This window comes from Phyllostomus hastatus, unplaced genomic scaffold, assembly GCF_019186645.2.
Source record: "Phyllostomus hastatus isolate PE091 unplaced genomic scaffold, TTU_PhHast_1.1 phas_scaffold_78, whole genome shotgun sequence".
Taxonomy (NCBI): domain Eukaryota; kingdom Metazoa; phylum Chordata; class Mammalia; order Chiroptera; family Phyllostomidae; genus Phyllostomus; species Phyllostomus hastatus.
This window is the reverse complement of record NW_025334041.1, coordinates 66,398,474-66,417,858: the sequence shown is the minus strand read 5'-3', so window position 1 is coordinate 66,417,858 and position 19,385 is coordinate 66,398,474. Positions and strand designations below refer to the sequence as shown.

The following is a 19,385-nucleotide window of genomic DNA, read 5'->3' as shown; positions in this document are numbered from 1 at the left end:
TGCAAGACAATATTAAACATAATAATATCCATATAATAGGGATACCAGAAGGAGAAGAAGAAGAGCAAGGGATAGGAAACCTATTTGAAAAAGTAATGATGGAAAACTTCCCTAATTTGATTAGAGAAAATCACACAAATCCAGGAAACACAGAGAGTCCCAATCAAGAGGAACCCAAAGTGGCTCACTTCAAGACACATCATAATTAAAATGGCAAAATTCCAAGACAAAGAGAGAATCTCAAAGGCAGCAAAGGAGAAACAGGAAGTAACATACAATGCAGCCCCGATAAGTTAGCAGCTGACTTCTCAATGGAAACACTCCAAGCCAGAAGAGACTGGGAAGAAATATTCCAAGTAATGAGAACCAGAGGCCTGCAACCAAGGCTGCTTTACACAGCAAGGCTCTCAATCAAGATAGAGGGCCAAATAAGGAGCTTCCTAGACAAAAGAAGTTTAAAAAAATACATCTCCACCAAACCAGCTCTGCAAGAGATGCTAAAGGTACTGCTTTAAGAAAAGGAAGGAAAAAAAAAGAGAGAGAAAGAGGAACACAGTTATGAAAATGGCAATGAATAATTACCTATCAGTAATAACCTTAAATGTAAATGGATTAAATGCTCCAATAAAAGACATAGAATAGCTGAATGGATAAGAAAACATGACCCACACATATACTGCCTAGAAGAGACCCACCTTAAAACAAAAGACCTACACAGGCTGAAAGTGAAGGGCTGGAAACAAATTTTCCAAGCAAACAGACAGGAAAAAAAGCCGGGGTAGCAATACTCATATCAGACAACATACACTTCCAAAAAAAGGGCCATAAAGAGAGACCCAGAAGGTCACTTCATAATACTCAAGGGAAGAATCCACCAAGAAGACACGAACATTGTAAATATATATGCACCCAAAATAGGAGCACCCAAATACATAAGAAAATCTTAGAGGACTTCAAGAAAATATTGACAGCAACACAATTATAGTAGGGGATTTCAACACCCCACTGTCAAAAATAGACAGATCTTCCAAACAAAATAACAACAAAGATATTGTGGAATGGAGCAATGCCCTAGATGAAATGGACTTAACTGATATATACCGAGCCGTTCATCCCAAAGAAGTTAAATACACATTCTTTTCAAGTGCACACGGAACATTTTTGAAGATATACCAGATAATAGGATAGAAAGCAAGCCTCAACAAATTCAAGAAAATTGAAATCATACCAAGCATTTTCTCAGACCACAAGGGATGGAAACCAGGAACCAACCTCAAGGGGAAAAAAACAAAACACTCAAAATCATGGAGATTAACTAGCATGCTATTAAACAATGAATGGGTCAAGATGAAATTAGGGAAGAAATCAAAAAGCTTCTGGAAACAAATAAAAATGAACTCACAACAGTCCAAACCTTATGGGACACAGTGAAGGCAGTCTTCAGAGGGAAGTTCATAGCGATACAGGCCTACCAAAAAAAGATAGAAACATTTCCAACAAACAACCTAACCCTATGCCTATAAGAACTGGAGGAACAACAACAAAGACAGCCCAGAGCAAGTAGAAGGAAGAAAAAAACCAAGATCAGAGCAGAATTCAATGACATAGAGACTAAAAGCACAATTCTAAGGATCAATGAATCCAGGAGCTGCTTCTTTGAAAAGATGAAGAAAATTGACAAACCTTTAAGCAGGCTCATCAAGAAAAAAAGAGAGAAGACCCAATAAACACAACCAGAAATGAAGGAGGAGAGATTACAACTGACACCACAGAAATACAAAGAATTGTAAGAAATTACTACAAATAACTGTATGCCAAGAAATCTGAAAACCTAGGTGAAATGGACAAATTTCTAGAAAAATATAATCTTCCAAAACTCAATGAAGGAGAAGCAGAAGCCTGAATAGACCTATAACAAAAGGTGGAATTGAAGCAGTAGTAAAAAAACTCCTGACACACAAAAGCCCTGGACCAGATGGTTTACAGGGAATTCTACAAAGCATTTAAGGAAGAGCTAACCCCTATCCTTCACAGACGATTCCAAAAAATCCAAATAGATGGAAGACTCACAAACTCTTTTTATAAAGCCAGCATCATGCTAATCCCAAAACCAGATAAGGACAAAACAAAGAAAGAAAACTTCAGGCCAATATGGGTGATGAACACAGATACTAAAATCCTCAACAAAATATTCACAAACTGCATCCAACAATACATTAAAAAGATCATACACCATGATCAAATGGGATTCATCCCAGGTATGAAAGGATGGTTCAATATTTGCAAATCAGTAAATGTAATACACCACATAAACAAAAGCAAAGACAAAAATCACATGATCATAGCAATAGATGCAGAAAAAGCATTTGATAAAGGACAGCACCCATTTATGATAAAAACACTCAGCAATGTGGGAATAGAGGGAGCATTCCTCAACATAAATAGGGCCATATATGAGAAACCTATAGCCAACATCATATTCAATGGGCAAAAACTAAAATGTTTTCCACTAAGATCAGGAACAAGACAAGGCTGTCCACTTTGACCACTTCTATTCAATATAGTATTAGAAGTTTTAGCCACAGTGATCAGACAAGAAAAGGAAATAAAAGGCATCCAAATCAGAAAGGAGGAAACAAAACTGTCATTGTTTGCTAGTGTACATAGCAAATACTATAGACTCCACCAAAAAACTACTCGACCTAATAAATGAAAATGGCAAAACAGTGGGATACAAAGTCAATATCCAGAAATCAAGGGCATTTTTGTACACCAACAAGAAAACAGCAGGAGCATAAATCTAGAAAAAAATCCCATTTGATATAGCAAAAAGAAAAATAAAATACCTAGGAATAAACCTAACCAAGGAGGTTAAAGACCTGTATGCAGAAAACTACATAACACTGAAGAAAGAAATCAAGGAAGACACAAAAAAATAGAAACATACACCATGTTCATGGATCAGAAGAATTGACATCATCAAAATGTCCATACTACCCAAATCAATTTACACATTCAATGCAATACCTATTAAAGTACCAATGGCATATTTCACAGACATAGAACAAACACTTCAAAAATTTATATGGAACAAAAATGACCCTGAGTAGCCCCTGCAATTTTGAGAAAGGAGAGCAAAGTAGGAGGGATCACAATACCTGATAGCAAACTGTATAATAATGCCACTGTAATCAAAACAGCTTGGTACTGGCATAAAAACAGGCACATGAACCAGTGGAACAGAACAGAGAGCCCAGAAATAAACCCAAGTCTCTGTGGTCAATTAATATTTGACAAAGGGGACAGCAACATAAAATGGAGTAAAAATAGCCTCTTCAACAATGGTGTTGGGAGAACTAGACAGCTACATGCAAAAAAATAAAACTTGAGGACCAACTTATACCATACACAAAAATAAATTCAAAGTAGATAAAATATTTAAATATAAGCTGTGACACCATTGAAGTCCTAGAGAAGAACATAGGCAGGAAAATCTCAGATATTCCATGCAGCAATACTTTCATTGATATGTCCCCTAGAGCAAGGGATATAAAGGAAAAAATAAACAAATGGGATCTCAAAATAAAAAGCTTCTGTGTGGCTAAAGAAAACGGCATTACAATGAAAAGAGAACCAACCATATGGAAAAACATATTTGCCAATAACTGAGACAAGGGTTTGAGCTCCAAAATATATAAACAACTTACATGACTACACTCTAAGAAGACAAGCAACCCATTTAAAAAATGGGCAAAGGACTTGAATAGACACTTCTCCAAGGAGGACATACAGAAGATCCAGAGACACATGAAAAGATGCTCAATATCGCTAGCTATCAGAGAGATGCACATTAAAACCACATTGAGATACCACTTCACACTGGTCAGAATGGCCATCATAAACAAAGCAACAAACAAGTGTTAGAGAGGTTGTGGAGCAAAAGGGACTCCAGTGCACTGTTGGTGGGACTGCAGACTGGTACAACCACTATGTAAAACAGTATGGAATTTTCTCAGAAAACTAAAAATGGATCTGCCTTTTGACCCAGCAATTCCACTGCTAGGATCATATCCTAAAAACCCTGAAACACCAATCCAAAAGAACCTATGCACCCCAATGTTCATAGCAGCACAATTTACCATACCCAAGTGTTGGAAGCAACCTAGGTACCCATCAGTAAATGAATGGGCCAAAAAACTGTGGTAAATTTACACAATGGAATTCTATGCAGCAGAAAGAAAGAAGGAGCTCCTACCCTTTGTGGCAGCATGGATGGAACTGGAAAGCATTATACTGAGTGAAATAAACCTGGTGGTGAAAGACAAATATGGTATGACCTCACCTTTAACAGGAACCTAAACAACAAAACAAAGAAACAAGCAAAATATAACCAAAGACACTGAAACAGAGAACAGTCTCACAGTGACCAGAAGGGAGAGGGGAAGGAATTTCAGGGGAAAGAAGAAGGGTTTACAGGAACATGTATAAAGGACACATGGACAAAAACTAGGAGGGGCAGAAACAGGAGGGGGATGGGGAAGACTGGGGAGGTGGGTTTGGATGGGAGTAAAAGATCAAAAACTGTACTTGAACAACAATTAAATTTTTTGAAAAAGAGCTAAATGAAATTGAGGCAAGCATTCTATCAGACTGTGAATTCAAAGTAATAGTTATAAGGATGCTCAAGGAACTCTGTGAGAACTAGAAGGAACTTCATAGGAGCTACAAGGAACTTAATAAGAGCTATAGAGGCATGAAAACAGACAAAGAAAGTATGAATAAGAAGCAGGAAGAAAAAAAGAATAGAATATCATAAATGAAGAATACACTAGAAGGAATCAAAAGCAGGCTAGATGAAGCAGATGACTGAGCTGGAAGACAAGGTAGGAATAAATATCCAGTAAGAGCAAAAGTATGAAAAAAAAAGACTCAAAAAGAAGGATAGTTTAAGAGAGATACAGGACAACATGAAACATAACAACATTTGCATCATAGGAATCTTGGAGGAGAAGAAAAGGATCAAGGGATAGAAAATCTGTTTGAAAACTAATAACAGGAAACTTCCTTACTTGGTGAGAGGGAAAGCCACACAAGTTCAGGATGCACAGAGGTTCACAATAAAGATGAACCCAAAGAGGCTCACTCCAAGACACATCATAATTAATATGGCAAAATTTAAAAAGAAAGAGAGAATCCTAAAGGCAGCATGGGAGAAACAGCTAGTAACACACAAAGTTGCTCCAATAAGGCTATCAGCTGATTTCTCAACAGAAACACTACAAGCCAGAAGGGTTTGGAATGAAATACCCAAGTAATGTAAAGCAAGGACCTATAACCAAGACTACTCTATCCAACAAGGCTCTCATTTAAAATGGAAGGTGAATAAAAGAGCTTCCCAGAAAAAAAAGCTAAGCTAAAAGAGTACATAACCACCAATCAGCACTGCAAGAAATACTAAAGGAACTGCTATGAGAAAGAGATGAAATGAAAGAGAGAGAGGCGCAGGTATGGAAAAAATAGAAATGAATAAATACTTATCAATAATAACCTTAAATGTACATGGATTAAATGTTCCAATCAAAATACATAGGGTAGCTGAATGGATAAGAAAACATGCCCTGTATATATGTTGTCTACAAGAGACCCACCTCAGATCTACACAGGCTGAAAGTGAAGGGATGGAAGAAAACATCCCAAGCACATGTACATGAAAAAAAGCATGGGTGTCAATATTTATATCAGACAAAAATAGACTTCAAACAAAAGCCATAAAAAGAGACCAAAAAAGTTACTACATAATACTCAAGGGAGTAGTCCATCAAGAGGACAGAACCATTATAAATATATATGTACCCAACATAGGAGCACTTAAATATATAAGAAAAATATTGGAGGAATTCAAGAAAGATATCAACAGCAACCCAGTCATCAGAGGGGATTTTAACACCCCACTGTCAACAATGGATAGATCTTCAAAAAAATCAACAAGGATATTGTGGCATTAAATGACACTGTAGTTCAAATGGACTTAATTGGTATGTATAGAACCTTTTATCCAAAGAAGCAAAGTGTACATTTTCAAATGCACATGGAACATTGTCAAAGATAGACCACATTGTAGGACACAAACAAGTCTCAAAAAAGTCAAGAAACTGAAATCATACCAAACACGTGTTCAAATCACAATGGCTTGAAACTAGAAACCAACCTCAAGGAAAAAACTCAAAAACATTCAAATACATGGAGACTAAATAATATGTTATTAGATGATGAATGGGTTAACAATAAGATCACGGAAGAAACTAAAAGTACCTGGAATCAAATGAAAATGAACATACAATACCCCAAAACCTAAGCAGTCCTGAGAGAGAAGGTCATAGCAATACAGGTTACCACAAGAAGATAGAAAAATCTCAAATAAACAACCTAACCCAATATCTAAAAGAACTAGAGGAAAACAACAAAGTCCAGAGCAAGTAGAAGGAAGAATATAATCAGGATCAGAGCAGAATTAAATGACATAAAGACTAAAAAAAAAAAACAATTCAAAGGATCAATAAATCCAGGAGCTTGTCCTTTGAAAACATACACAAATATGACAAACTTTCAACCAGACTCAATAATAAAAAAAGAGAGGACCCAAATAAATAAAATCAGAAATAAAAGAGGAGAAATACAAGAGGATTAGAGAGATTATGAACCACTATATACCAAGAAGATGAACAAGCTGGGTTAAATGGACAAATATACAATATTCTGAAACTGAATCAAAAAGAATCAGAATGCCTGAAGAGACCATTAACAACTAGTGAAATTGAAGCAGAAATCAAAAAAACTCCTGCAAACAAAAGCCATATACTGGGTAGTTTCACAGGAGATTTTACAAAAACATTTAAGAAAGTTAACCCCCATCTTTCTTAAACTATTCCAAAAATCCAAGAAGAGGGAAGACTCCCAAACCCTAATGAAGCCAGCATCACCCCAATTCCAACACCAGGTAAAGATACAACAAAGAAAGAAAACTCCAAGCCAATATCTCTGATGAACATAGATGCTAAAATCCTCAACAAAATATTGGCAATCTGGATTCAGCAATAGATTAAAAAGATCACAAACTATGATCAAGTGGGATTCATCCCAGGGATGCAAGGATTGTACAATATTTGCAAATCAATAAACATAATACACCACATAAACAAAATAAAGGAAAAAAATTGCATAATATCAATAGATGCTGAAAAAGCATTTGATAAAATCCTGTACTGTTTTATGATAAAGACACTCAGCAAAGTGGTAGTATAGGGAGCATACTTCAACATAATGAAGGCCAAATGCAAGAAACCTACAGCCAACATCATACTCAATGAGCAAAAACTAAAAGCTTTTCCTTTAAGATCAGGAACAAGACTAGAGTGTCCACATTCAACATAATGTTGGAAGTTTTAGCCACAGAGATAAGACAAGAAAAAGAAATAAAAGGCATCTGAATTTGAAAGGAGGACGTAAAATTCATTATTTACAGACAACACAATAGTGTACATTGAAAACCCTACAGTCTCCAAAAAAACTACTCAACCTAATTAGTGAATTTGGCAAATAGTGGGATACAAAGTCAATATTTAGAAATTGGTGGCATTTTTGTACACCAACAATGAAATATCAGAAAGTGACACTAGAAAAAAAATCCTATTTACTATAGCAACAAAAAAATAAAGTACCTAGGGATAAATTTAACCAAGGAGATAAAAGACCTTTACTCAGAAACCTAGAGAACACTGAAGAAAGAAATTAAGGAAGATACAAATAAATGGAAGTATATACTGTGTTCATGGATTGGAAGAATTAACATCATTAAAATGTGCATACTACGCAAAGCTGTCTATAGATCCAAGCAATTACTATTAAAATACCAATGGCATATTACACAGATCTAGAATAAATACTACAAAAATTTATATGAAACCAAAAAGACCCTGAATAGTCTCAGCAATCTTGAGAAAAAAGAACAAAGTAGAGGGATCACAATAGCTGATATCAAACTGCATTACAAAGCCACTGTAATCAAAACAGTCTGATACTGGCACAAGAACAGATACATAGATAAATAGAACAGAATAGTGAGCCCAGAAATAAATCCATGTCAATTAAGATTTGACAAAGGGGGCACGAGCATTAATGGAGTAAAAATAGACTCTTCAATAACTGATGTTGGAAGAACTGGACTGGTACCTGCAAAAAAATGAAACTAGACCACCAATTTATACCATACACCAGAATAAACTCAAAATAGATAAAGACTTAAATATAAGTCATGAAACCATAAAAGTACTGATGGAAAATATGGGCAGTAGAATTTCAGATATCCCTGTAGCAATATTCTTGCTGATATATCTCCTAAGGCAAGAAAAATAAAGGAAAAAAAAATAAACAAATGGGACTACATCAAATTAAAAAGCTTCTGCATGGCTAAAGAAACCATCATTGAAATGAAAAGGAAACCATACCTTTTTGAGACAATATTATTTGCCAATGACATATTGGGCAAGGGGTTGATCTCTAAAATATATAAAGAATCATATAACTCAATCCAGATGGCCCATAGACATATGGAAAGATGCTCAACATCACAAGTCATCAGAGAGATGCAAAATAAAACCACAATGAGATACCACTTCACACCAGTCAGACTGGCCGTCATTAATAAATCTACAAAGTACAAGTGCTAGAAGGATGTGGAAAAAAGGGAACCATAGTGCACTGTTGGTGGGAATACAGACTGGTGCAGCCACTGTGGAAAACAGAATGGAACTTCCTCAAAAAATAAAAATGGAATAAATGGAACTGCTTTTTACCCAGTGATTTCTCTGCTAGGAATATACCCTAAGAATTCCAAATCACCAATTCAAAAGAACTTATTCACCCCTATGTTCATAGCAGTGCTATTTACAATAGCCAAGTAGTGGAAACAGCCTAAGTGCCCATCAGTAGATACGTGGGTCAAAAAACTGTGGCACATTTATACAATGTACAGGGTCCATGATGGAATACTATGCAGCAGAAAGAAAGAAGCTCCTACCCTTCATGACAGCATGGATGGAACTGGAGAGCATTATGCTAAGTGAAATAAACCAGGCAGTGAAAGACAAATACCATATGATCTCACCTATAAGTGGAACCTAATCAACAAAACAAACAAGTGAGCAAAATAGAACCAAAGACATGGAAATAAAGAACAAACTGACAGTGACCAGATGGGAGGGGAGAGGGGCATAACTCAGGAAAGAAGGGGAAGGGTCAAGCCATAAAGGAACTATGGACAAAGACAATAGGGCAGGGAGGATTGAATGTGGGAGGTGGTGGGTGGGTAGGGCAGGGGACAGTAATGGGGGGAAAAATGAGGACAATTGTAATTGAACAACAATAAAAAAAAACCTAAAGAAAAAAATAAAAAGAGAAAATTATAGATTAATATCTGCCAGAAAGCTACATATCAATATCAGATGAATACAGACGCAAAAATCATTAACACAATATTAGCAAATAGAAGTCAGCAATATATACAGTTATACGACATGACCAAGTGGTATTTATTCCAAGATACAAGGCTGGTTCACTGTTCCAAAACCAATCAATATAATCAACTATATTAACAGGCTAGGGAAGAAAAATCACGATTCTTTCATTTGACAAAATTCAACAACCATTCACGATAAAAACTCTCAGAAAACTAGGAATATAGGGGACCTTCCTCAATTTATTTTTTTTATCTACAAAAAAACCCTACTGCTTTACATAGCTGATGGTGAAAGACTGAAAGATTTCCCCTAAGACCTGAAGTGAAGAAAGGATATCCACTTTCACCACTGCTATTCAGTATAGTACTGGAAGTTCTAGCCAGCACAAGGCAAGGCAAGAAAATACAAGGCATACTCTCACATAGGTCAGAAAGGAAGAATGAAAATTTTCCCTATTTGGAGATGACATCATGATCTACCTTGAAATCTCAAGGAATCAACAACAACAACAAAAACCTCTTAGAACTAATGAGTTCAGAAATGTCATGGGAAAAAAACAAGTATATTTCAGTATACTAGCAATGAACGTGTGGAAACAAAATTTAAAACACAATATCACTTATAATTGCTTAAAAAATGAAATATTTGGTATAAATCTAACAAGACATGTGTAAGACTTATATACCAAAAATTACAAGATAGCTGGATGAAGGAAATAAAAAATGTAAATAAATGAAAAGATATTCCATATTCACAGACTAGAAGACAAGAATCAGTTTACCCAATTTCAAGACATTATATAGATATAGTAATCAAGGCTGCATGGAATTAGTGGAGAGATAGACATATTGATGCATAGAACAAAATAGAGAATCCAGAAATATCCTCATACAAATACAACCACCTAATTGTTAATAAAAATGCAAAAGCAATTCAAAAGAGGAAGAATAGTATTTTAAATAAAAGATGCTAGAGCTGCTCTGGCCAATGTGGCTCAGTGGACTAAGTGCCAGCCTACGAACCAAAGAAAGGGTCACTGGTTCAATTCCCATTCAGGCCACATGCCCAGATTGCAGGCCAGGTCCCCAGAAGGGCACACACGAGAGGCAACCACACATCGATGTTTCTCTCTCCCTCTCTTTCTCCCTCCCTTCCCCTCTTTCTAAAAATAAATAAATAAAATATTTTAAAAAACATGCTGGAGCAGCTAGATATCCATAGTTAAAAAAAATGAACCTTATACAAAAATGAACTCAAATTGATCACAAGTTAAATGTAAGATGTGAACTACAAAACTTCTAGGTGAAAAAAATAAGAAAAAAATCTTTGAAACCCAGCAAGATCCAAACAAGAAAAAAATGAATAAATTGGAATTAAAAACTTTTACTCTGAGAAATCATTAGAACTTCTGGATTAAAAGACAAGTCACAGACTAGGAGGATATATCTGCAGATCGCACAGGTGACAAAGAGTTCGTTTCTAGAATACATAACAGACTCTCAAAACTCAACTTAAAAAAAATAATCTAATTAGAAAATGATCGAAAGGCATAAACATTTAGGTCCCCAAAGATGCTATATAGCAAATAAGCACATAAAAAGATGTTCAGCCAAATTAGACATTAGGGAAATAGATTAAAACGACAACAAAATATCACTACACAACTATTGGAACAGCTAAAATTTTTAAATGGTGACAAACCAAATGCTGGTATAATGTGGAAAAACTATCTCTTATAATTACTGATTAAGTAGTATAAGCACTTTGGAAATAGATGGCAGTTTCATAACAAAACATTAAACATATAATTAACATCCCACCTAACAATTGCATTCCTGAGCATTTATCCCAGAGAAATGAAAACTTAACATTCACACAAAAACCTGTAAACAATTGCTCATAGCTTTATTTGTAATAGCCCCAAACTGGAAACTACTCAAATGTGTTTTAATTGGTGAATGGTTAAACTGTAGCACATCCATACCATGGAATACTATTCTGCAATAAAAAGAAACAAATTATTGATACATAGAACAACTTGGATGAACTTCAAAGAAATAATAGCAAGAAAAAAATGCCAGTGTCAAAAGCTCACATATGATATTATAGAATTTATATAAACAGCCTCTAAATGAGAAATCTATAGAGACAGAAAACAGACTGGTGGTCACGAGGGGTTAAAGATGTTGAAAGGCCAGGGTCTGTATGACAATAAAGACATGGCACAGGGAGGGAGATCTGCATGGTGACAGTTCTGTATCTTTTTTTATTTTATTTTATTTTAATCATTATAGTTCTGTATCTTGTTTGTGGTAGTGCTCACACAAATCTACACAAGCGGTAAAAGTACATAGAATTATTCACACACCATGTATCAATGAACTCAAATCAATGTTAAGTTCATGGATTTGATATTGTAGTATAATTTTATAAGATGTAGCCAATGGGGGAAACCAGGGGAAAATGGGATTTGTACCTTCGCAACTTTCTGTGAATCTATCATTATTTCAGAAAAAAAAAGTATAAATCAATCCATCATCCAAAGAAAGAGAATTTGAAATAATATCAGAAATGCTTAAAAAGAATCTTTAGGAAAAATCACCATATGGAACCTCAAATATTACATGAAGGAAGAATATTGTAAATATTAAATATGTAGATTTTAAAATGCTATTTTTCTACTCAGTTTATTTAAAGACAAATAACTTTTTAAAGAAAAAGTTATGACATTGGATTTTAAGATTTATAATGTACCTAAAAATGAACTATACTTCAAACAGTGACACTGAGGACAGGAGTGGGGGTAAGCAGAGCTATGCTGTGACAAGGTTCTTACATTTTATGGTAGTACAGAGTGAACTTCTAGCAGAATGTGATGAGCTAAGATACAGTCACTAAAGCAACTACTGAAAATATAATCAAAGCCTATTGAAATTTAAATGGAAAAATAAAAATGAAATTAAATTAAATACTAAAAAATATTCAGTTTACCCTAAAAGAAGTCAGAAAAGGAGAAACAGAGTATTAAAAAAAAGATGAGACAAGCAGAAAACAAAAAGTAAAATGTTAGACCTAAATCTAACTATATGAAATATTACATAAAATGTAGGGAACCAAACACTGTAAAGACAGAGATAATGACACTGGGTTTAAAAAGGCATAATTTAAATTTAGAGGCTACAGATAATTTGAGAGTAAAAGACTATAAACATGCATGCCATGTAAAAACTAAGTATAACAAAGCTGTGGTAATTATAGTAATATCAAAGTAAATGTCAAAATACCAGCTAAGATAAAGATAAACATTTCAAAAATAATCAAAGTTATTAAACTCTGTCAATTCATCAGAAAGATAAGACAATCTCAATCTGTATGCATTTTACTTGAACAACATAAATAAATAAATAAAAATCCAAAAAAGAAAAATAATTTTTTAATACAAAAAGAAGTTCAAACTGAACTGACAGAACTAAAGGGAGAAATAGACACATCCACTAGACAAAAAAGTCACTAAAGGTATAGAATATCTCTATCATAGTATCAACAATCTTGGCCCAATTAACATTTACAATTACATGTTAAAAACTACAGAATACACATTCTGTCAAGTGTGTGTGAAATGTTCATCAAGAAACAGGCTGAGCTGTAAAACAAATCTCAGTAAATTTCCAAAGATTAAAATCTTATATTCTCTGACCTCAATAGAATTAAATTAGAAATCCAACAAAAATAAGATATCTTTAAAAGTCCTAAAATATTTGGATATTAAACAATACATTTCTTTAAAAAATGAATCAGAGAAAAAAGTTACAATACAAAAAAGAAAATATTTTTGAACATCATAATGAAAGCACTACCTATCAAGATTTGTGGGATTCAGCTAAAGTAATGCTTGAGGAAATACTTATAATTTTAAATGACTACATTAGAAGAGAAAAAAGGCTTAAAATCAATTATCTATGTTTCTAGCTTAAAAGCTAGAAAAAGAAATTCAAATTAAACTCAAAGTTAGTAGAAGAAAATAAATAATAAAGATCAAAGCAAATACCAATGAAATAGAAAACAAAAAATGGAAAAATCAACAAACCCCAAATTTCGTTCTTTGAAAGGAGTTATGATATACCCCTAACAAGACTTGTCCAGAAAAAGTGAGAGACACAAATTACTAATATTGGTAGTAAAAGAGGGAGATTACTACAGATTCCACAGGCATTAAAAAGGGAATATTAGGGGAATATTGTGAACATTTTGCCAATATGCTTAAAAAAAAACTGATGAAATTAACAAACTCCTTGAAAAACACACCTTTCCCAAATTGGCAAGATGAAACAAAAAAATCTGAATAGCTATTCAGATTATAGAAAAAATCTGAAAAAATCTGAATAGCTATTCAGATTATGTCTATTATAGAAATGGAATTTCTTATCAAACTTTTCCTAATAGCAAAACTCTAGGCTCAGATAAGTTTCACTGCTGAGTTTTATCAAATATTTAAAGAAGAAATAGTACTAATCATATATCTATGACATCTGAACATAGAGGAGGAAGAGTAAATATTCCCAAACATTTTATAAAGCCAGCATAATCCATAATCCTCACATATTGCCACACTCCCTGTTGGAGGGTGGTATTCATGGCAGTTGAGAACCAACACTCAAACTAATGTCTTTCGGGAAGAACTCGACTACAACATGAGGCAGGCCACAACAGGGAAATAGCACACTCTTCCTAAAACTACACATGGCTATTTTTTTCATCAATGACCTCCCAGAGGGGGCAGCACATCCCAGGGGATAAATACAAATAATTTCTATTTCATTTTTCAAAAAAGAAAGAATGAAATTAAGCATTACTAATATTTAGTGTGTGGATTAATGTACATTATATAATATACACACATTAGGGTGCAAACATCTTTTGCCCATAAAGAGGTGAGATCAAAACAAGCACAGAGACCCATTGTTTTTGAGGGACCTACAGAACTAACACAGCCTCCTCAGAGGCTAACAGACAGCATGCTGGCTGGGTTTTCCAGCCAGCATTGTTCTGTCAGTACTCTACCTTCACAGTGTGGAAATCCAATTTGTGACAAAATCTGTTTCAAGGTCAATTTGTTGCTCTTTAGCCCATGCAGTTGGAGCCATTGCTCAGATGAGATGAGACTCTGCTTGGCCACATCTGTTTTGGTGTTGTTCAGTCCCTCTCGTCTTCGAAGCTGCTGCTCAGAAGTGGTAGAAGATGAGCCTGATATCTCCATCTCTGAGTTAGGAAGTAAGTCACTGGGACCTCCTGTAAAGGGAATTGTCAAACTCAGAAACTTCCTGAAAACTTGGCAATAATCTAACATCAACAGCAGATTAATTTAATATAAATTACAGTGCATCCACGCAGTGGAATTCTATCTACAAGTTAAAAATTAAAATACAGATGAATATCTGTTGGCAAAGAAGATATCCATATATATTACTAAAAGGTATCCATAAAATCCAACATCCATAGGTAGATATCCATATACACATAGAAAAACATTTAGAAAGACATAGTCCAACAGGTTTACAATAGTTTTCTGTGTGGTGGGAATGTGGGACTTTTGCCTTTTCTATGTTACTTGAATTTTTGCATTATTTAAACATTTCTAAAACACAATTTATTTTTATAATAGAAAAACACAAAGCTTTTTGATTTTGGTAAATAAAGAGTCACTTCTTAACCTTCATTACACATCAGTATTCCAATTATAATGGCATGCTTTCAAAGAAGGTAAAGAGGATGAAACCTAAGAGTCTGCACACGTATCTGCATTTTGAGTGGCCAGCTGGAAGCTAGTAAGAGGGTGGGAACCAGACCGCTGCTCAGCCTAGCTAGAATACATGGCCTCGCCTTCTGAATATTTTCTTCTCTAGGACTTTAAAGTTGAACCAAAATGTTCTGGCTTGTGTAGCCAGCTGTTCTGGGACCAACCAGACTCAAGCCAGTATGCAACATATTAAACTTGTCTAGACCTGCCTAAATATAGTCAGTGTACACAGGAGGAAAGGAGTGGCCAAAGTCACGCCATCTTAACCCACCCACCACAACCACAGGAAGGGCCTGATGATGTGTCAAAAGAGTAGAAAGCTCTACTTTCTTCTGCAGTCACAGTGTGCAATGCATGTAAGTGAGTTTCCTGGAATATAATAATTTTAACTTTAGAAATGCTCCCTTTTCCCATTTTTAAAACTGTATTTTCTGAAAGTCTTACATGAAATTTCAAACACAGAAATCAGTTGGACCCAAGCTAAGATTTTTGTGAAGTTAGAAGTACCAGTATTAGCCAACAGTTTTATGTATATTCTGAGTAGTATAGATTTAATACTTTTAATAACCTTATGAGGTAGGTAGCCCTACTATGATTCCCATTTCACAGATGAGGAAACCAAGCTGAGTGCTTAACTAATTTGCCCATCACCTCACAACAGGTAGATGCATAACCTCATGAGATTCCAAAAAAGATCATCTGGCTCTAGAGTCTAGAACACAGAATGTTGTGTGGCCTTAATAATAATATTAACAACAACCAGGAAGCTTCCATTGGTTGGCCAGGCCTTGGGATTAGCTTGTTATATGTGCTATCTCATAAATTCTTCATAACCATATCACTTACATACTACTAATACCCTACTTACATTTCAGGAATCAGAAGCTTCAAGAATGTAAAGAAGTTGTTTAGGATACACAGCCAGTAAGTGGCAGAAGCAGGAGTCAAAGCCATTTCTTAGCCACTCTTCTACTATTACAACTGACCAGCTCCAGCCTGGTCCTATTGTACAGGCCTACCAATGGTGTGCATTCCAGGAGAACTGCTTTCTCTTAGGGCTCCCGGGTCCTCACCAAAGACAGAGCAATTACCTTTTTCTCTCAGAGCTTAGGCTCAATAAGCTTCCTGGTTTGTCATTTTCAAGTTTTTGAGGATAACGTCCATTTTAAGGTTTATGTGAATTTGCACTGTCCAGATACATTAAATTCCAAAGGTACACAAATGCATAGTATCGGTGGAGATCTTGCCTTCTTCCTACAAGGGCTCAATTTGATGAGAACAATAGTGTATGGACAGCATCATATGGGAGTGGGAAAGCTGAGAATGAAAACTCTGTGTAGGTCCATTTCACCATATTTAGTGACTTCCCCTCTCTACAGTGGTAATGCCACCTGTGCTCCCTAACTCCCAGGGCTACTGCAAGGAGCAAATATAGCAATGCAGGAATTCTACATGGATGGGCACTTAAAATATTGGAAAAAGCTATATGCAAATAAATTACTTAAAATCATTGTCCTTTAGTAACTGTGCTTTGTTTCATATAGCCACTTTTATTCCAAGCATCTTTTTACCCCCAAGCCCCAGTCATATTGAGCTATGAAGTTTCAGCTCCTCCTACTTTAGAACCAAAGAACGTGAAAACAAACAGGAGCAGACTATATATGCTTCACCTTTCTTTTTGAGATCTGTCCAGCAAGGACTGACACTACATTTGGACAATGGTTCCTACAGAAACAAAAGGAAGCTCAGAATAGAAATTTCTGACTATTTATTTCATCATTTCCAGTTAATCTTTCTCTTTCCCAAAACACACTCACCCACCTTCTATATTCTTACTAGAGGGAGCTACATGCCCTAGGGTAAAAAAGGGAATACAGCTATATTCACTATCATAAGAACGCTAAACTTAAAAGATGTTTCAGAAGAATCATTAGGTTTTGTTTTTAAGCTGAAGGGACACATTCTTGATTCCAAAAAGACAACTGAATCCTCCAGCTAAGGTGTGTGCCAGTCCCTTTTGCACTCACATGGCTTAAAAAAAAAGTTAAAATAAAAAAAAGTCTGGTTAATGCTATTGTATTGGAGAACCTATAAGAATCCCCCTCAGATCTTGACTCTTAGGTCTTTTTAGCTTGAGAATACCCACATTGTGAGAAATGAAAGCAACTGGAAAACTAAACTTATCCAGAGAAAACAGGAAGGAAATGAGAAAAGGCATCTCCAGAAGAAGGGATCCCTCAACTCTTTCCAACAGAAGGGATCTTTCTACTCAAACAGGAAAAGAGCTCCTGTGCCAGGGCAAGCAAGCCTGCCACAGCCATGCTGCCAAGTGACCTGACAAGCAACCCCTCCAACACAGCGCCCCTGCTTTCCCTCTTCCAAGGTGGTCTCCTGTGGTTCTCCTGTGTGGAATCTTACCTTTCAAGGCCAATTTCAAACCCTGATGCCTCTAGTAAGGCTCTCCAGACCCCCTCACCAACTTTCTGTAGCCTCCACCTAAGAAAGTCCTAGCTTTTGTTATGACACTACACTAATGTGGCCTTGAATTCTTCAGGTTTGTTCTCTCTAGTCCAAAATAAGTTTCAATGACTACAGGGACAAACTATATGGATGTCCTCAGCACAGTATATACAGCAGGCATTTTGCATGGATGTTGAAGTTGAATTAAATTGATTATTCAGATTTGAACAACAATAAAAAACTTTAAATAAAATAAAAACATCAAAATTGATGAATTTTTGTGCAGCCATTTTAATATTCAAGATGGAAAAAAATACTCAACATTCTCATGTATTATGCTTTATTATTTCGAGAAATATGAAAATAAAACTGAAATGCAAAAAATAAATTTGTGCAGTGTATGGAGAAGGTGCTGTGACTGATGGAATGTGTCAAAAGTGGTTTGTGAAGTTTCTTGGTACTATTGACATTTTGGCCACATAATTCTTTGCTATGGGGCTGTCTTGTGCATTGGAAGATGTTTAGTAGCAGCCCTGGCCTCTGCCCATTAGAAGCCAATAGTGAGAGATAGCCAACATACTCAACATATCCAAATCAATAAAGTTATTGGTGAAAACGAAAAAAAAAAACAATTGCTGAGAATCCTGATTTTTTTAAACAAGGCAAAGATTCACATTTTTAACAAGGCTAAGATTAGGAAATAGATGTCTGTTTAAACAGAGTCATATTATTTTCTGGATATTACTGTTATTATTAATATTATTCAGTATTTCTTCATCTAAGGTTATTACAAATTGGGAAAGAGGAACCAGAAGAAACAACAAATCCCAGTTGAGCACTGCCCTAAGTGCTCTCCCAAGGGTCAAAGTTGTGAAAATAAGAAAGGATTTCCTAAATAGAAAGAGAAAGTATATATGGGGAGGGGGTGGAAGAAGAGAAAAGGAAGTCAAAGTCAAAGGATGAAAGCATGGACCAGAAGGCAGGGGGTTTGGGGAAAAATAGAAACATTAATCTGGCACATGTCCAAAGGCCCCAACCAAAGGGACAGGATGGGGCTGCATGTACAGCCAACCTGGGCTGCTGGGGTCTGCCCATGCTGGGCAACCAAGAGGTGCCCTGTCACTGTCCTGAGAGTAAGTCCTATGTGGTCAGAGGTTGAGGTACAATGCCCAACTTAAAGTCTATTAATTCATCTTAAACATTTCCTACACTTCTAACTGCTTTACTACCAACACCCAAGACTTCCTATGTCCTTGCTAAGTTTCTTAAAAAAAAACAAAAAACAAACAACCCTGGGCTAGGTGAATGTATCTTGTGATTTATGTGAGTTTTGGAATCACTGTTTCAAAAACAAAGCAAGCTGGAATGAGGCCCCATGGATACCCCACTGTAACACTCCCCCACCCCACCCCATTCTTCTGCCCTTGAGGGGCAGGGTTAGGCTGTGCTCATCTACACACAAAAAATGAGGGCATAGATAGAGTGAAATGGGCTGTTCTACAGTTAAGAAAATAGGGCCAAGAAAAAAAAATCTGAGAATAAATGGGGTGCTTCAGGGGGGAGGTTACTGCTGAGGGGAAAAAACAAAACAAAAACAAGAGCTCCCAAGAAGA

General features: G+C 35.6%; 1 protein-coding gene across 1 annotated transcript in view; it reads right to left on the bottom strand.

Annotated features, from left to right (window-relative positions):
* VWA3B (von Willebrand factor A domain containing 3B) overlaps positions 1 to 19,385 on the bottom strand; it is a 204,174-nt gene that overhangs the window by 183,914 nt on the left and 875 nt on the right. Inside the window, exon 2 of the mRNA XM_045826975.1 lies at positions 14,577 to 14,804. Within this exon, the coding sequence (XP_045682931.1) occupies positions 14,577 to 14,772 (196 nt within the window). The 5' untranslated portion in view covers positions 14,773 to 14,804. The remainder of the gene's footprint in view (positions 1 to 14,576; positions 14,805 to 19,385) is intronic.